At 35.6% G+C, this 18,537-nt stretch overlaps 1 protein-coding gene across 2 annotated transcripts in view; it reads right to left on the bottom strand.

The window, feature by feature from the left end:
• The window catches only part of TDRD3 (tudor domain containing 3), a 181,236-nt gene that overhangs the window by 69,024 nt on the left and 93,675 nt on the right, over positions 1 to 18,537 (bottom strand). For both annotated transcript variants that reach the window (XM_047755867.1, XM_047755868.1), the window contains exons 6-8: positions 14,436 to 14,507; positions 11,284 to 11,433; positions 4,704 to 4,844 (exon numbers count right to left, since the gene is read on the bottom strand). In XM_047755867.1, coding sequence (XP_047611823.1) covers positions 4,704 to 4,844; positions 11,284 to 11,433; positions 14,436 to 14,507 — 363 coding nt within the window. The remainder of the gene's footprint in view (positions 1 to 4,703; positions 4,845 to 11,283; positions 11,434 to 14,435; positions 14,508 to 18,537) is intronic.

Raw genomic sequence — 18,537 nt, 5'->3', positions numbered from 1 at the left:
TTCACACTAATAGTCCAAAAGTGATTTGTGATAGGCAAGGTTGTGTCTTGACTACTCTGATTTCACAAATACCATTACAAATGCAAAACAAAAAAAGAAATTTTATCACATGGCAGAATAAGGCTTTTGAATATAATGTGGGCAGTGAAAACTACATAATGAAAAATATTCATGGTTGATACTTGTCCATCCTAAGAAAATGCAATTTAGATAGCACCTCTCCAAAAATGCAAAAAAGCTAACAAAATGGTACCATCTCAGTAGCTTTGTTTTTTTTCTATTCTCTGCTGTTTCAGTATTCTGCTCTGTATTTATTAGCAATAATATCAGTAATACTTTTACAACCTGTACCCCGAATAGGAAAATCTACTTTATAAATATCAGGACCCCAAATCTTGAAAAATCTAGACCTGAGTAGAATTAAAGAACTGTTTTGTTTACAGCCGCACCTGCAGCATATGGAAGTTCCTAAGCCAGGGAGTGATCAGAGCTGCAGCTGCTGCCAGAGCCACATCCACAGCCATGCCAGATCAGAGCCGCATGTGTGACCTATGCTGCACCTTGCAGCAGCGCCAGAGCCTTAATCCACTGAGGCCAGGGATGGAACCTACATCCTCACAGGAACATCAGGTCTTTAGCCCATTGAGCCACAATTCAAATGAGCTCCAAAGAACTGTTTAAGTAACAGAAACATATTTTGTAGAGAAATTTACTGAATTATGATTACCAGCTGAGGAAAACATATCTAACTTTCTAATTTTTATACATCTAAAGTAAATGTAAAAAGGACTGGACATTAAAACTATAATTCACCCATCTTATCCGAGTACAAAAAATAATCAAACCTTCTAAAAGCTTCCCCTCTCTTAATTATTTCCCAAGTCAGTGTCTAACTAAGAGTATTGTCACATATATGGAACTTAACTAAAAACACTTTTAAGAATCAATTAACATTCAACCAGGATATAAGTTATTCTACCTTTCTTGTTAACCCGATTTGCAGTTTACGAAACTTTCATTCAAGATGTTGGCAGAGCCATGCTCTTCTTTTGTTTTTATGGCTGCACCTGCAGCACATGAAAGTTCCTGGGCTAGGGGTCAAATCAGAGCTGCAGCTGTTGGCCTGCATCACAGCCACAGCAACACCGGATCTGAGCCAAATCTGTGACCTACACTGCAACTGAGCCAATGAGGGATCCTTAACGTAATGAGTGAGGCCAGGGATCAAATCCACATCCTCACAGACACTATGTCAGGTTCTTAACCTGCTCAACCACAATGGGAACTCCAGGCAATGCTCTTCTGACAGCTCTAGGGAAGAAACTCCCTTGCCTCTACTAGCTTCCGTTGTTTGCTGGCAGTCTTTGGAATTCCCATGGATGTATCACTCCAGTCACATAGCCATCTTCTCACTGTGTATCTTCAGGCCATCTGTCCTCTGTGTGAGTCTTTCTCTGTATCTAAATTTTTCTTCTTTATAAGGAAATTAAACTAAGGTGATATTCAACCTAATGACCTCTTTTTTAACTTGATACCTCTGTAAAGACCCTATTTCCATGTAGAGTCACATTTGAAGGTACTAGTGGTTAAAACTTCAACATATCTTGCTGGGGGTGGGTGCAGGGTGATGGTGAATGGGACACAATTCAACCTATAATATCTATTATCAAAAATTATTTTAAGGACTTATCAACTGATATCCCAATCAAGTCTTCCTTCAACTGTTGAAAATAAAGAACTAAAAACCATATAACATGCAAAAGAATTGGGTACCTGGTCATTAGAATAATTCATATACATTCAAACTTACACCAGCACTTCAAATTGTCCTTCTGATAGTCTCCCTCATTCGTAAATAATAGTTTTTTTTTTTCCCTGAATAAGGAATTATTGGTTAACAGGTTTTTTTTTCTTTTGGTACTTTCAGTATATCACCCACTGCTTTCTTGCCTCCATAGTTTGATAAAACACTGTTCACTTAAGATCCCTTTTATCTGGTGAATTGCTTCTCTCACTGCTTTCAAGATTTCTTCTGTCTTTAGCTTCCAACAATGTGACTCTTTATCTTGGTGTGCCTCTGAGTTTATCCAATTGGAGTTCTTTGAGCTTCTTAGATTTGTAGATTCATGATTTCATCAAATTTGGCAATTTGGGGGCATTAGTTCTTCAAATATTTGTTCTGCCTCTTTTTCTTTTCTCTTGGAACTCCCATAATGCTATGTTGGTATATTTGATAGTACCACATAGGGCCCTTAGGCTCTATTTTTCTTCATGCTGTTCCCTTTCAGCATCTTAGACTAGGTAATTTCAATTGCCCTATATTAAAGTTAATTGATTCTTTCTTCTGCCTGATCTAGTCTGTTGCCGAACCTAACTAATGAAATTTTTTTTATTTCAGTTACTGTACTTTCCAGAAATGTTATTTTGCTTCTTTTTTAATAATCTTTCTTTATTGATATTCCCTACTTGTTCACATATTGTTCTCCTGCTTTTAGCTCTTTGTCAATGATTCCTTTTAGACCTGTAAGTATTTCTAAGACTATTTCTAAGATTTAAGGTTTTTGTTTAGTAAGTCCAATGCCTGGGCTTCTTCAGGAATAGTTTCATTTCTTCTTTTTCCAATGAATGGGTCATATTTTCCTGGTTTGGATTTTTGTTGTTGTTATTGTTTTGTTTGTTTATTTTGGTATACTTTATAACTTTCTGTTGGAAACTGAAAATTTTGAATACTGTAATGACAGTGATTTTGGAAATCAGATTTTCACTCCTCCTCAGGGATGCTGTTGTTACTTAATGAAGACTCAAGTTCTAAGTTTGCTAAGTAACTTTTCTGAGCTTTCTTTGTAAGGATCATATTCCTTGTGATATGTGATCACTAGAGTCTTTTTCCCATGGTCAGCCAATGATCAGCTTCTTTCTTCATCAGTCACTACTCTGTATGTTGCAAGAATCTGACTTTGCTCCAGAGTTCTATAACAGTTGATTCAGACAATGTTTATTAGTTTAATAATTGTTTTGGTGGAGGGGTCAATTTCTGAACCTTTATTCTGCTACCTTTGTAATATCACTCCCTTCATATGTGTTTAATCCTCATAACAATCCAAACTGCTGGTCTTTGGTATTCTATGGCAAGACGTTCCCAGACAAGGATTCTCAATTCACTCAAGTTTAAGAGCTTCTTGATGTAGTGACTGTGTCTTTTTCAGCTCACTATATCCACTCAAACCTGAAAACTGACTTGTTTTTTAAAGAACGAGATGGTCATATAATCAAGGAAGAGTTAGTTTGGCCTCGTTGTAAACCCATTCTCCTTGGCTAGTGAATGATTTAGGAATGGGCAAATGACCTAGTTCTAGTCAATAAGCCAAGAAGGAGTTTACTAGAGATTTCAAAATTTATTTTCTTATCTGATAAAACAGACTCACATCCAGAAAAATGCTCCCTTTACTTCCTTCAAACTTTTTGCATGAAGATAAAACAAATGGAGAATCCTATAGCCCAGAGAAGAAAGCCCAGAAACTACAGAGATGCCCACCAGCATTTCAACATTGTTATACTGTTGAATTTACCAACCTTTATTCCTATCTACCTCTGAATTTCTTGTTATATGAGATAATGAACTCTCATTACTTAAGCTAGTCTTATCACTCTATAGGCAAAATCATCCAAAGTCATTCAACCTCTAGAGACTTCCTTGGTGGCTCAGCAGGTTGTCACTGTTGTGGCTCCACTCAGTGTTGTGGTACAGGTTTGATCCCTGGCCTAGGAATTTCTGCATACCACAGGTGTGGCCAAAAATAATAATAATAAAATTTAAAACAAAACAAAAACAAAGTCATTCAACCTCTAAAGGGAGAGGAAAATCAATTCCTGTCAGTTTCCTTATATCTGAGGACACTGAGGCATAACAAAAATATCTCGACTCCTATTTATCTCAAAAATCTAGGAATATTTTGCAGTTGAGTCTATAATATACATTTACTGTTTCAATATATTTTTCCCAAAGAACAAAATCACTTTAGACAAAATTTTAAATAAAAAATATGGAACTCCCGTCGTGGCGCAGCAGAAACGAATCTGACTAGGAACCATGATGTTGTGGGTTCGATCCCTGGCCTTGCTCAGTGGGTTAAGGATCCAGCGTTGCTGTGACCTGTGGTGTAGATCACAGACGCAGCTTGGATCTGGCGTTGCTTTGGCTGTGGCATAGGCCAGAGGCTACAGCTCTGATCAGACCCCTAGCGTGGTAACCTCCACATGCCATGGGTGCGGCCCTAAAAAGACAAAGAGACAAAAAAAAAAAGAAAAGAAATGTGTGGGAAGAGTAGGGAAGGGGAGATAATTGTATGTTCTTAATGCATCATCTTTTAGAATATAATTTCCATTGATTGTTTTCTATTTAACTTGATGGCTTATCATTCCATTCTAAAAGACATTACTCATTATCTAGAAAGTTAAGCAAAATATAGTAAATTATTTTTCAAACAATCCAAAGTTTCCCTGAATCCTTAATGAAAGCCTTCTTAGAGTTGTGACAGGTATCCAAAGTTTCCCTGGAATCCTTAATGAAAGCCTTTTTAGAGTTGTCACAGCTATCCATTATACATTCAAAAAGCCAGTGGTAGTTATGAGAAAGAATTTTGTAAAATCAAGGCTATTAAAGGAAAAAGACATTAACTTTATAGTTGGTTCATTAGCCTTACCAGTTCTCTATAGACACCTTCATGTTTTCCCTCTGATTTGGTTGACTTTTCTTTCTGTAAAATTTCCCTGTTTCGGTTACTGGCAGCACTCATGTTGAGATTACTTCTAGCACCACCACCACCTCCTCCAAATGTCTTGGTCTTCAGATAAGAGAAAGATAAAAGAAATGTAAATAAATAGCACTTTAAAAAGCTCTAAAGGCTAAGTTATGAGTAAAAATATTTAATAAAACCAAACTACTTTAAAGTTTCTAAATTATGTTTTACAGGAAAAAAATGAAATATTAGCTAATCCTTTTAAACAAATATATAGTAGTCATAATCTCTCCTTTACCCAAGTCTGGTTGATGAAATTAAAAAATTATATGATTATAACCTTTAAATCTCCAAGGCAAATCATCAGAATAAATGTAAGCAGACAAAAATGTAAAATAAAAGAATACAAGCATTATGGAGATAAGATGTCAGAAATGATTCTAGGGCAAAATACTTGACCACTATCGTGAGACCTGTGTTACAAATTCAAGTACATGGCAAGGCTTTAGCAAGGCACCAAACCTATCTAGCTAGGAATCAAGTACATTCTGTCCATGATCCAATAATAGGATTCTATAATCTAAGAAAGTCGACAAATAATATAAATTTTAACACTAGATTAAAACTCTCATGGCTAATTTATTATTTACATTAAATATATGATATGCTATGTCTTACCAACTATGTATAAAAGCTTTGACATACATAGTTCTTATTTTTGTCTAACTTATTTGAACTAATTATATGTATAACCAGATCTGAATTTGATTTCATTATTGTTTTATCAAAATTATTGTGAAAAGACTGGAACATAAGACTTTGGTTTGGAAAGATACAAACTCATGATTGAAAAGCATCCCACAGTTGTTACTCACACAATATAAAATTAAATATCTTGGAGTTTCTTGTGGTGCAGTGGGTTAAGAATCTGACTGTGGTGGATGGAACTAGAGACTCTCATACTGAGTGAAATGAGCCAGAAAGACAAAGACAAATACCATAGGATATCACTTATAACTGGAATCTAATATCCAGCACAAATGAACATCTCCACAGAAAAGAACATCATGGACTTGGAGAATAGACTTGTGGCTGCCTGATGGGAGAGGGAGGGAGTGGGAGGGATCGGGAGCTTGGGGTTATCGGATACAACTTAGAATAGATTTCCAAGGAGATCCTGCTGAATAGCATCGAGAACTATGTCTAGATACTCATGTTGCAACAGAACAAAGGGTGGGGGAAAAAATGTATACATGTAAGAGTAACTTGATCCCCATGCTGTACAGCAGGAAAAAATAAAAATAAAAATAAATAAATAAATAAAAAGAATCTGACTGTGGTGGCTCAGGTCGCTTCAGAAGTGCACGTTCAATCCCCAGCCCACTGCACTGGATTAAAAGATCTGGCGTTGCTGTAGCTGCAGCATAGATCACAGCTGTGGCTTGGATCTCAATCCCTGGCCCAGGAATTTCCATATGCCACAGGTCCAGCCATTAAAAAATAAATTAAAAAACAAAATAAAATATCTGGTTATCTAATATCTTTACAGCTTTCTAATAAATCTAATAAAAGCAGATGTCAAGAGTTGATTTTTATTAGTGATAGTTATCAATTTTTTTAATGTGTCTTAAAATGATTACAGTAAGAAAACATCCTAGATATACATTTATATAAGTTAGGGAAATTATTTTGAATTGGATGAAAATATAAAGAAATAGAATCCAAAAAACACAAAAATGATGTGAGATGAACATCAGTGGAGAGCACATTAAATATCTCTATTAGGTAGTTGATACACTATAATATTTTAATTTAACTCAAACCAAGTGAAAACCACATTTCCAAAGACTCATTATTGGATATATTCAATTTTGGGCTACTGCAATCTCCCCCCCCCCCCAAAAAAAAAGAGATTTGCACTGTCTTGATAGTCATTATTTATATAACATGTGAGTTTATATTGATGTGATACAGTTTATTAGACGGGGAAGAAATGTAGTATAGGTAATAACACAGGCTTTGGAGCTAGACAAGGCTGGAACTAAACCTTTGCTCAGCCACTTCTTAGATCCTACCCTCAGGCATGTCATTTAACTTCTACCTTCCATGAGCCTCAGGTTTCTCTTCCTTAAAACAGGTATGAGAAAACCTACCTCATAGGGATTTTGTGAGGATTAAATGACATCATCAACATGAAGAGCTTTGAAAGAGCTGTTACTCACTAAGCATACAAATATCTGGAAACATCACAACTTAAAAATTACTCATAAGGTAACTGGTGTTGTCTTTTATGAGCCACACCATCCTGTCCATACAATGTGAATTAGGCATCTGTGAGGTCATCATGACCATGAAACACAAGTGGGTCCCTAATGCTGTCTAGCAAGCGTACTCTATTTCCTACCACAGTCACCCTCCCAATCTTTCAAACCACTATTTCACATATTTTCATTCCTTGAACCTCAAACATCTTCTCCACCATTGTGACTACTTGACCATGTTTTCCCCTCACCAAAAACAAAACAAAACAAAACAAACAAACTGAAACCTTTTAAGAACTTGCATAGATTTCTACCACATCAACCCACTCACAGATACCTGCACATACATACTTTATCTTACCACCATCTATACAAATGATAAAGCAATGTGGAGGGATGAATGACTTCCCTAACTCTACACTAAAAGGCCACATCTTACACCACTTTTCATCAGCCTTTCATAAACTCAATATTCCATCTTTCATGATGTAGTTCTCTTATTTTGATCCCATCTTACTGGTCCCACCTTGGTCGGTTCAACTTCTTTCATTCAACTAGTAAGGTTGAAATGCTACAGGGTTCACTCCTTATCCTTTTCTCTTCCCTTCAACTGTCATTTATTTTCCTTAGTGGTTGCATTTGACCTCATGATTTTAAATATCCATATGGCTACTACTCTCAAATGCATAATCCATTCCAAAGCTCACCCTTCAACTACACTCTTCTCTGTTTCACTGCCTACTAAACTTGGATACCTGACAGGAACCTCAATATTAAGCTGTTCAAACAGAATACACAGTGCCACTCCAGTCTTCTCCAATTCCAAGTAAGCAACCCTAACCTGCCAGTTTTTCATGGCAAAACTCTTGAAGTCATTCATGACACTTCTCTCAAGCTCCATATTTAGTCTGTCTCAAACCCTGATGGCTATATTTTCAAAATACCAGAATTTGAAAACTTTGCACCATCTACACAGCTACCATCACTACAAAAAATTTCTCTCCCCTTGAATTACTTCCATACTTGCCTAACTTGTCTGATTTCAATCTTACTTTTCTGAACACAACAGCCAGAATTAAGACTTTTAAAATGTAGGTCAGCTGATGTACTGATGCACTGACAACCTTCCACAGGCTCCTCATTTCTTTCTGAATGTCTTTAAGACGGCTTCAGGGACCTCATAAGCTGACCTCCATTTTCACTCCTGACTTTATATTTTAGAGCTTATCCTTTTGCTTTCTCTGTTTCCACTGGTCGCCTTGCTATTCCTTCAACATATATTCCTGCTTTTGCACCTTTGCAGTGACTTTTCCTTCTTCCTGGAATACTCTTTTCGGATGACCACAATACTAATTCTCTTACTGCCTTAGAGTCTTGGCTCAAACTTCACCATCTTGAAGCCTAATCAAATTACTATATTTAAGACTGAAATCTGTAATTTACTTATTTAGTATGCTTATATTATTTACTATCCTTGCTAGAATATAAACTACACAAAACTTCAAAGAATTCTCAATTTCTGACCATACTTTTTAAAATTGCAACCCCCTACTCCCCTCACCAACTGGCACTCCCAACTCCCTATCCTACTTTACTTTTTCTTTTTTCCCATGGCGCTTATCAACTTATAACCTACCATATGATTTACATACTTATTATTATGCCAATAGTCAGTCCCCCTTACTAAAAGATAAGCCTGATAAGGACAGAAATCATTTGTCTATTTGCTCATTGTTTTAACCTGAACATTTCAAATACTTCCTTGCATATAACAGGTTCTCAAAAAATACTTGTTCAATGAAGAACCAAAGGAAAAATGAAATGAAAAACATCACTTGGTATTTTGTAATAGATTCTACCAAATCCATATAAATGTTTAAATGAAAATAAAATATCTTTTAGAACAATTACACTGCTATGTGATTTTGCTGTCTAGACACAGATTATTATTTATCTAAATATAGATATATAGATAAAGATATGATCTACTACTGTAATACACATAGGTTGGTCCTAAAATTGTCACTGGGTAACCTCAGACAAGTTCCTTTATAGTTTTAAGCCTCCATCAACTCTCATATATAAATTGAGAAGTTTAAATTCTACTCAGAAAACAATGATTTTTTTAATCAAATATTTATGGGAAAATATAAGGTGATCAATTATATTTAAAAAATGAGGCATACCGCCATATGTTAAATATATTCCAATACATAGACAGCAGTAACCACATCAAATTGTACTGGGGAAATAACTACTAAAAAAATAATAATAACAACAAAAAAATCAACTCTACTTAAAAATAAAATTAAAAAAAATTTTTTTAAATAAAATAAAAGCTTCAACTCACTATCCAAAGAAAACAAAACAAAAAAAGGGGGGGGGGGGGAAATGTCATCTGAGAAAAATGCAAAGCAAAAGAACAATTACCTTATTACCACTAAGAAAATGATACAGTTCCAATACCCTCTTCTGAAACTCCAAATTTTAATTTTTTATGTATGTATGCATTTGTTTATTTTTGGGGCTGCACCCACGGCATATATAAGTTCCCAGGCTAGGAGTCCAATCAGAACAACAGCCGCTGGCCTATGGGATCTAAGCCCTGCCTGTGACCTACACCACAGCTCACCACAATGTCCTCATGGATACTAGATGGGTTTGTAACCAAGTGAGCCACAAAGGGAACTCCTAAAAATCAGTTTTTAAATGTGCCTTAGAAAAGAGAAAATATTGAGAAATAGCAACAGTCACTTTTATTGAGGGCTTTTAGCAAAGGAATATTGTAACTGAGGTAGTGAGACTGTAACTAAGGACTCTCAGCTATATAGCATTATTCCAACTCTATTTCTTTGTTTTAATATGGCTGATACGGCTGACTTCTACCCTAGTTAACCATTACCTTAGCTTGCTGCTGCTGGAGAAAGTTGTTGATGGATAACAAGATTGAAGATTATTTGTTCTATAGGTTCCAACCCTGCTCCTTATTCTCCAGGACTTTATGACTTAATGTTCCAACCACAAGCAAGATTTGATGGCTACTTGGAATTGTGCAGTCAAGACAAGCATTTCTGAAAAGAGAAGACTGCTCCCCCCATATGAGCACGTAGCCTATATAATCTTTTCCCTATATAACCTTCAAGCAAGACCTGGGGAGCTGGGAGTTGGTTTTTTGGAAAATGAGCTCACCTTCTCCCCAGGATTGTCAGCTTCCTCAATAAAGCTACCTTTCCTTTTACCCAACACTCTCTCTCTGTACTGGATTCATGAGTGACAAGCAGCAGAACTTGAGTTTAGGAACATATCATAATCTGTGCCATGTAGTATTCTAAATGTTTTAAAGATTATTGCTTTTTAATTCTCACAGTAACCATAAGTAGGTACTGCTTTCTTTCATTAAGAAAACAGGGTACAAAATTTAAGGTTGTCAGCAAGATATGCTTCCTGGTTGCCTAGTTCCAGAATTTGTTCTCTTGTCCCCTACATTAGATGGATGATAGAAGAACTACCAAAATTCAAGAAGTCTCCTACTTAAAATTTAAATAAGAAAATAGCTAAGATTTATTACTGGTTTTGAATAAAGAAAGCTATTCAATCTCACTGGTTAAGTTTGTCTAAACAACTAATTCCTGAAGTAAAATTTCTTATCAAAATCTAAAAATCAACAAATAACTAGAGAAAAACACATCTATTTCAAATAATTGAGAAATTTAAAATAATGAAAAGAAAATCTTTAGGCTACTAATAGTAAATGATAAAGGGGGGTGCACAAAATAAGCATAATCCAAAGACAAAAATTATTTTTTACTATATATAAGATTTATGAAGGAAAAAAAATCACAAAAATGTTAATACTAAGCCTTTGATTTACCCTCTAATTTTTACCTGCATTCCTCAAAAGTTCCTGTTATGGGATAAATTATCCTCAAAAAGCATCATATTTCCCAATAATAGGAAACCTTCTTAAATAAAAAAGAAAGTGTGTGTTCAGTTGTATACTTTAAGAAGAAAAGAAAGAGGGAGAAAAAAGAAGGGTGGTTTGTTTATAAAACTAACAATGGAATTGTTAAGGAAATATGAAAAAAGAATGTTTATGGTAAAATGTGTAAGCTTAAGACCCGATAAAGTACTAAGGCGTTTTCTACTGATGGCATACGGAAGAACAATGTCGAAAATTTGTTCAATTAGTTACTTTATGTGAAAAGACAATAATGACTGTGAGTAATCTAAACAGAACATAATGGCAAAAAACATGAGAAATTCATAGTGATTTAATATCTTACTTCTTTGCTCTTTGCAACTTCTGCAATAGCAGCAGTCCTTTGCTTTTCAAATTCATCATTATCATTTGTAGGTTTGACAGGCATTGTAACTTGCAATGTCTTTCTTCGATCAAGTTCTCTGCTATCCACTTGGACGTGAGATACACACTTCTGGTAATAATAAATAAAAATTAAGTGCTTCAGTAGTTTCAAATTCAAGTTTTCATGAGTAATAGGTCTTCCAAAAAAATGTTTGTATCACACACAATAGCTGAGAGCCCAAAAAAATACAATTATTTCCCATAGATTTAAAAATAAAGGTAGAAAACTACTGAATTAACTTTTAAATAACTGTAACTGGTAAATAAAAAGTACCCCAAATGTAGCCATCTAAAACAGGCACATATTTGAAGTATACATCAGGAGTTCCCATTGTGTCTCAGTGGAAACAAATCTGACCAGTATCCATGAGAACACAGGTTTGATCCCTGGCCTCACTCAGTGAGTTAAGGATCCAGCGTTGCTGTGAGCTGTGGTGTAGGTCACAGATGCAGCTCAGATCTGGTGTTGCTGTGGCTGTGGCGTAGGCCAGTGGCTACAGCTCCGCTTTGACCCTTAGCCTGGGAACTTCCATATGCCATGGGTGCGGCCCTAAAAATAAAAAAGAAATAAAAATTAAAAATAAAATAAAATAAAATAAAACATACATCAAACCAAGAGATCTAAATTTCATTTTAGGATAATGATTTGGGAGCTCCTGTTGTGGCGCAGTGGAAACGAATCTGGCTAGGAACTATGAGGTTGCAGGTCCAATCCCTGGCCTTGCTCAGTGGGTTAAAGATCTGGCATTGCTATGAGATGTGGTGTAGGTCGCAGATGTGGCTTGGATCCTGCGTTGTTTTGAATGTAGTGTAAGCCATCAGCTCCAGCTCCAATTGGACCCCTAGCCTGGGAACCTCCATATGCCGCAGATGTGGCCCTAAAAAAGCAAAAAAAAAGATAATGATTTAAAATAATTTAAAATTTTAAACAGTCTAGACTATTGCACAAGAAGTAAAGTCTGTTTTTTTTTTTTATTAGGTGCTTAACTTCCACATTATGCCACCATATACAGGATGGTTGAATAGTATATTTATTTTAACATATAAAAACATGTCTCTGAACTTATGAAGCTAAAAACATACCTCTGCCCTCAATTAGGCTCCAAAGTTTTTGATTTTTCAACCTCTTAAAACAAATAAGAATGCCATCATTGCCTAAAAATAAGCCTTGAATTCTGTTCTCCCTTCTAATCCTAGCAGCAAAAATCCTATAAAATGAATCTTTTTAAACTCAATAATTTCAAAGAGGGAAAAAAAAATGCTCTCAAATTAATGTGTTATACAAACATAGGTTTTCAGCAATACAGATATAAAATAGGTCATATTAACATACAGCTAGTATTTTCTGTCTTTAACCCGTGTACAAGGCTAAGACATGCTGAATACGAGTTTTCAGAATGTACTTCACAGAAAAATAGAAGTTGTAACTTTTCATATACTTCCTATTACAAAAATAAGCTATAAAACACACTTCAAAGTCTCAAAAATAATTAAATCCTTAGAATATATGGGAGCAATTTATGAAAGAAATATTATCACCAAAACATTTAAGAGGAAAGCAAATTCTTACAAAATAGCATTTACTGTTTTCAAATATAAATTATTAGAATGTTTATATTCTGTTTTCATTCTAGAGGCTTCCACTGAGAGAAATGAGAATATCATTAGCATACAACGTGCCTCCTTTTATCTTGACTGTCTCACATTCCAAAGCACAACGAAAAATGACAGACATTTTAAATACTTTCAAAATAGCCATGATGCAAGAATGACTTATTTAATTTTGAGTAGATCCTGCAAGAAGGGTTTTGAAGAGAATGTCAGTCAACTGCTCTTACCCATTTATTTTCTGAATAATTAGGTTTGGTTTTGTTTTTTTTTTTTAGGGTTGCACTTGTGACATATAGAGGTTCCCAGGCTAGGGTTCGAATCAGAGCTATAGTTGCCAGTCTACACCACAGCCACAGCCACACCAGATCCAAGCTGCATCTGTGACCTACACCACAGTTCAGAGCAACACCAGATCTTTAACCCACTGAGCGAGGCCAGGGATTGAACCTGAGTCCTCACGGATACCGGTCAAATTCGTTTCGGCTGAGCCACAATAGGAACTCCCAATATTTGTTTTTACACCAAAAAAAATTCTGAATTGTTCTTCAAATGCAGGTCTCTGTTTCCTAGGTGTTGTCCGCAACTCATCTTTACTGTGACCCAGCACCCTGAAGGAAAATAAAGTGCAAATGCAGGGCAGATTACTGATAGCTAAATTTTAGTGGCCTCAAGTGGCAAAGAGCAAGCAGTGACAGGACTTATTCTCAGATTCTTCAGACATCAAGCAGGGACAAGCTGGAGGAGACTGTTCTGAATGCAGTTTGATGCTGTGTACAAGTAAGAAGACATAAGATACTGGCCAGCAGAGGAGCTACCCATGGTAACATTTTGCAGCAAGGGGGCTGAAAGTTAGGAAATGGAAAACCCTTGGCTTCTGTGAGAGGAGGACAGAGGCTACTGTTGTTGGAAAGGAAAATACGAAGAAGAAATAAAATTAAGTCTCTGACTGAGATGGGTATTGAATCAAAGCAGAGCAGAATCTCAGCTGGGACAGCAGGCTCTCCTAAAGTGCAATGATGCTCTTCCCTGCCTTGTGTTCTCTTTTTTGTCTCCTGTCAATCCTTCAGTTGATGCTTTTATTCTCTTTCTCCCTCTTTTATTTTTAATGAACAAAGTGAGAAATTATAGCATATTTTTGTCTTCTTACTTTTGAATTTCTTCTCTCAAAAAAAAAAAAAAAGGCCTCACCACCATCTTCTCTTAATTAGTTTTAGGCTGTACTTCAGGTGTGTCTCTTAATTGTTTCAATCTCTAGGTTAACAGCTTTTGAGAATAGAAAACTACACCAAAACTTGAATTACAGTATAGGAAAAAAGCATAATTATCAAATTCCTGTAGTTAACATATTTCCGTATAACTCCTATGACCTCTGGATGAATAGTTCAGCACAAAACTAAACATAGCTTGATTACAAATGAAAAACACTGATTAAAATTCATCTGACAAAATGAAAGTCATCACCTGTCCAAAAGGCACAAAAGGAGGTGGTCCACCTTCGGTTCCAATATTGCTTCTATTGTGTTTTGATAAGCTCTGTGGGAAAACCAAGTCATAAAACAGAAATTATACATTAAAAATATATTTAACAATGCTTACAATGCACCAGGAATCCACTCATTTTAGTAGATTCTTAAAAGAAATAGGAAAAAAAAAGCCTTCTACTATTATTTCAAACTATATAAAATATTTTAATCCTAACTTCAATAATTAGGCAAAGGCTCTCTCCTTATCTTTTCTTACCAAAACCCACATTCACATACAATCTTCAGAAGTATTTGCCAAGCCACTGTCACAAGAAAAAAATACAGTAAAAAACATTCTCAGTAAAGACACAAACTTTGGCAGCAAGAATTTCACTTTAAAGCATACTAAACCTACACTCCAACAGAAATTCATTCTCTGGAAATTACCTTCAAAATGATAATTTTTGACCAAAAAAAATCTATTAGCAAACAACATATTTGTGATATTGCTACATAATAAGAAATATATATTTGGTCTTTGTCCCCAGTTCCTGAAATGGAGATCCTAAAACACTGGAAATTTCCTGAGTCACAGCAGTAAGGAGCATATTTTGTTCCTCATAATAAGCCCCTACAACCATCCCAAGTTTATAGTAGTGAGATGACTATTAATGGGCCCCCGGAAAACTCCAGGATGGGGGCTGGCTGCCAGAACAACCAACCATGGGAATAGAGGGCTAGAGACTGAGTTAATACAGGGATAGAGACTGAGTTAAATGGTGGTAATTTAATCAAGCATGCCTATGTAATGAACCTCCATAAAAACCCTATAAACGATGGGGTTCAGGGAGCTTCTGGGTTAGGTAAACACATCCATGTGCCAAAAGGGTGATGCACACAGGGAGAGAAGCTCCTGAGTTCAGGACTCTTCTAAATCGCCCTTATTTATAAATAAGGGCGATTGATTTATATTTTTATAATATCCTTTATAACAAAGTAACAGCAAGTAACGTGTTTCCTTAAATTCTGTGAGTCATTATAGCAAATTATCAAATCTGAGTATGAGATCATGAAAACTCCTGATTTGTAGCTAAGCTGGACAGAAGTGTTGGTAACCTCAGGACCTAGTACTTGCAACTGGCACCTGAAGTGAGGGGCAATCTCCGGAGACTGAGTTCTTAGCCTGTGAGGTCTGTACTAATTCCAGGTGGTGTGAGAAATGAACTACATTTTAGGACATCCAGTTGATGTCTACAGAGAATTGCTTGATGTGGAAAACTGCACATTTGGTGTCAGAAATCTTGTGACTAGAAACAGTTCACAGCAATACTGATGAGAACAACTGCTAGCTATTTAAAGAGATCAGTTTGTTATAGTTTACGATATGGAAGTTACTTTCAATTATAGTAAAATTTCCTTAATAAAAATCTTGTTTTGCAAAATCAATTTATACTTTGAACAATTATTCAACTGATTGCTCTTTAATAAAAATAAGCTTTCAAACTCTCCTAATTTTAGTTTTCTTTTTCCCCTATCATACTTAGGATTGGCGAGGTAACAAAATATTATGTAAATTAAAAAAAAATAACTTCCTAACAAAAGTAATTTCTCATATTATAAAGTCCTTCAAAAGTGCCATAAGGAATTGTCAGGATTCCTCTCATTCATCTGTCCCTCCCATTCTCCCATTGGTTTTGGCTTTGAGGTGTTAATACATATCTATCTGTTAAACACAGGTTGTCACTTCATACATTTTCTCAACTTCGAAGTTTTTTTGTGCATTTTAAATAATTATTGTTACAGAAAGTGTTATATTTAAAATATGATGTAAAATGGTGAAAATAAGTTTTAAAAAATCACATGTATTTTAAACATACTCCTACATTATAAACAGAGCTTCTATATTATAAAAAGAATACTATATATTTTATGTAAGTTACATTAAAAAAAACTAAGACTAAAGACAACAATAATATTTGGTTTATTGATCAAAGAGCAATTTAAATTGTATACGAACATTTCTTTATAAGCTATATTCAAGATGTTAACCCATTTTAAATAAGAACAGCAAATGCATAAAATTATCTAGGGGGTCCTTTCCTCAGTTTTAATTTAGATATAAGAAAAAGATGATCCAAAGAGCAAAAATTATTTCAGTTTATACTCTGGCTTCCTTAAAAAGCTCATATAAACTGCCAAACCATCTCCCAATACACATCATATAATTAAAAACATTACAAGATGTCCACTTTCCATCCTAATAAATGGACGAGAGTCAGACTTAATCTTCTATAGCTAGAAATCTGGACAACATGTAAGAAACAACTGTTTTAAAACATAGGATAAGAAGTAGTGCAAGACTATAATCCCTAAGAGAAAGAGGAAAAAAACAGGTGGTTCTGCCTTTCTGCTTGCAGGCATGATACCGACAGAGCCCAGAAAACGGAGTTGAGAAAATCAATCTCATAGCTCAAGGCAGTCTGAAATGACAGGAAACTGTGGGGCAGAACCTCAAAAAAGGGAGCCCTATACAGAAAAGAAGTTTCAGAAACCCGACAGGAATTCCCTTGAGTCATTGCTGAGAACTAGGCTGAGAAAAAACTGCAAGTTAAAAGCTTCCATTTATACTAACATCCAATAGACAGTGATAAACTTAAGCAAAGAAGCAGAAGATCTGTACAAAGAAAACTATAAAAGATTGCTAAAAGAGGAGTTCCTGCTGTGGCACAGAGGTTTTATGATCCAGCTTGTCTCTCTGGAGGTGCTATTTCAATTACCAGCCTGGTGCCGTGGGTTAAGGATCAGGTATTGCCAGAGCTGTGGCGTAGGTCGTAGCTGCAGCTCAGATTCAACCCCTGGCCAGGGAAATTCCATATGCTGCGGGTTCAGCTGAAAAAGAAGAAAAAAAAAAAAAAGATTGCTAAAAGAAATGAAAGAAAAGCCTTCCCATGGTCATGAGTTGCACAATTTAATACTGTTAAGATGTCAATACTAGTCAAAGAGATCCAGAGATTCAATGCAATTCATATGGGATCTCAAGGAACTCTGAATAGCAAAAATATTTCTTAATTACAAAACTTACTGCAAAATTACAGTAATCAAAACAGTGTGGTACTGGAGTTCCCATTGTGGCACAGCAGGTTAAGGATCTGGCTTTGTCTCTGCAGCAGCACAGGTTCAATCCCTGACCTAGTGCAGTGGGTTAAGGATCCAGCATTGCCAAAGCTGTGGCTTAGATTTGATCTCTGGTCCAGAAACTTCCATATGCCACAGATAAGCCAAAAAAGGAAAAAGTAAAACAGTGTAATATTGGCATGAAAACAGACTATTAAAGAACCCAGATATAAACCCTTGCATGTATGGTCAAATGATTGTTTTATTTTTTTTCCCTTAGGGCCACACTCACAGCACATGGAAGTTCCCAGGCTACAGGTGGAATTGGAGCTGCAGCTGCCAGCCTATGCCACAGCCAGTAACACCAGATCTGAGCCACGTCCACAACCTACACCACAGCTCATGGCAACGCCATATCCTTAACCCAATGAGCCAGGCCAGGGGATTGAACCCGCATCCTCATGGATACTAGTTGGATTCGTAACCAGCTCAGTCATAACAGGAACTCTGCAAATGATGTTTTGATGAAGACGATAAGACCATTCATTAGGGAAAGAAGAGTCTTTAACAAATGGTGCTGGGCAAACTGGGAATCTACATGCAGAAGAATGAAGTTTGACTCTTAACTTACACCATGTACAAAAAATTAATCCAAAATGGATCAAAGACCTAAACTTAAGAGCTAAAGAGCTAACCCCATAAAACTTCCACAAGAAAATATAGAGAAAAAGCTTCATGACATTGGATTTGACAATGATTTCTTGGATATGACAACAAAAGAATGGGAAATAAAAAAAAAACAGGTAAAATTGAACTTCAATAAAATTTTAAAATATTTGTGTATCAAAGGACACTAACAACAGAATGAAAAGGCAACCCATGGAATGTGAAAAAAATATTTATAAATCATATATAGGATAAGAACTTGATATCCAGAATAAATCAAAAAATAATTTAAAAATACACAAACAACTAAAATAGACATT

The sequence above is a fragment of the Phacochoerus africanus genome, chromosome 13 (genome assembly GCF_016906955.1).
Source record: "Phacochoerus africanus isolate WHEZ1 chromosome 13, ROS_Pafr_v1, whole genome shotgun sequence".
In the NCBI taxonomy this organism is placed as follows: domain Eukaryota; kingdom Metazoa; phylum Chordata; class Mammalia; order Artiodactyla; family Suidae; genus Phacochoerus; species Phacochoerus africanus.
Note: the sequence above shows the minus strand (reverse complement) of the source record. Positions and strands in the feature narration are given on the sequence as shown.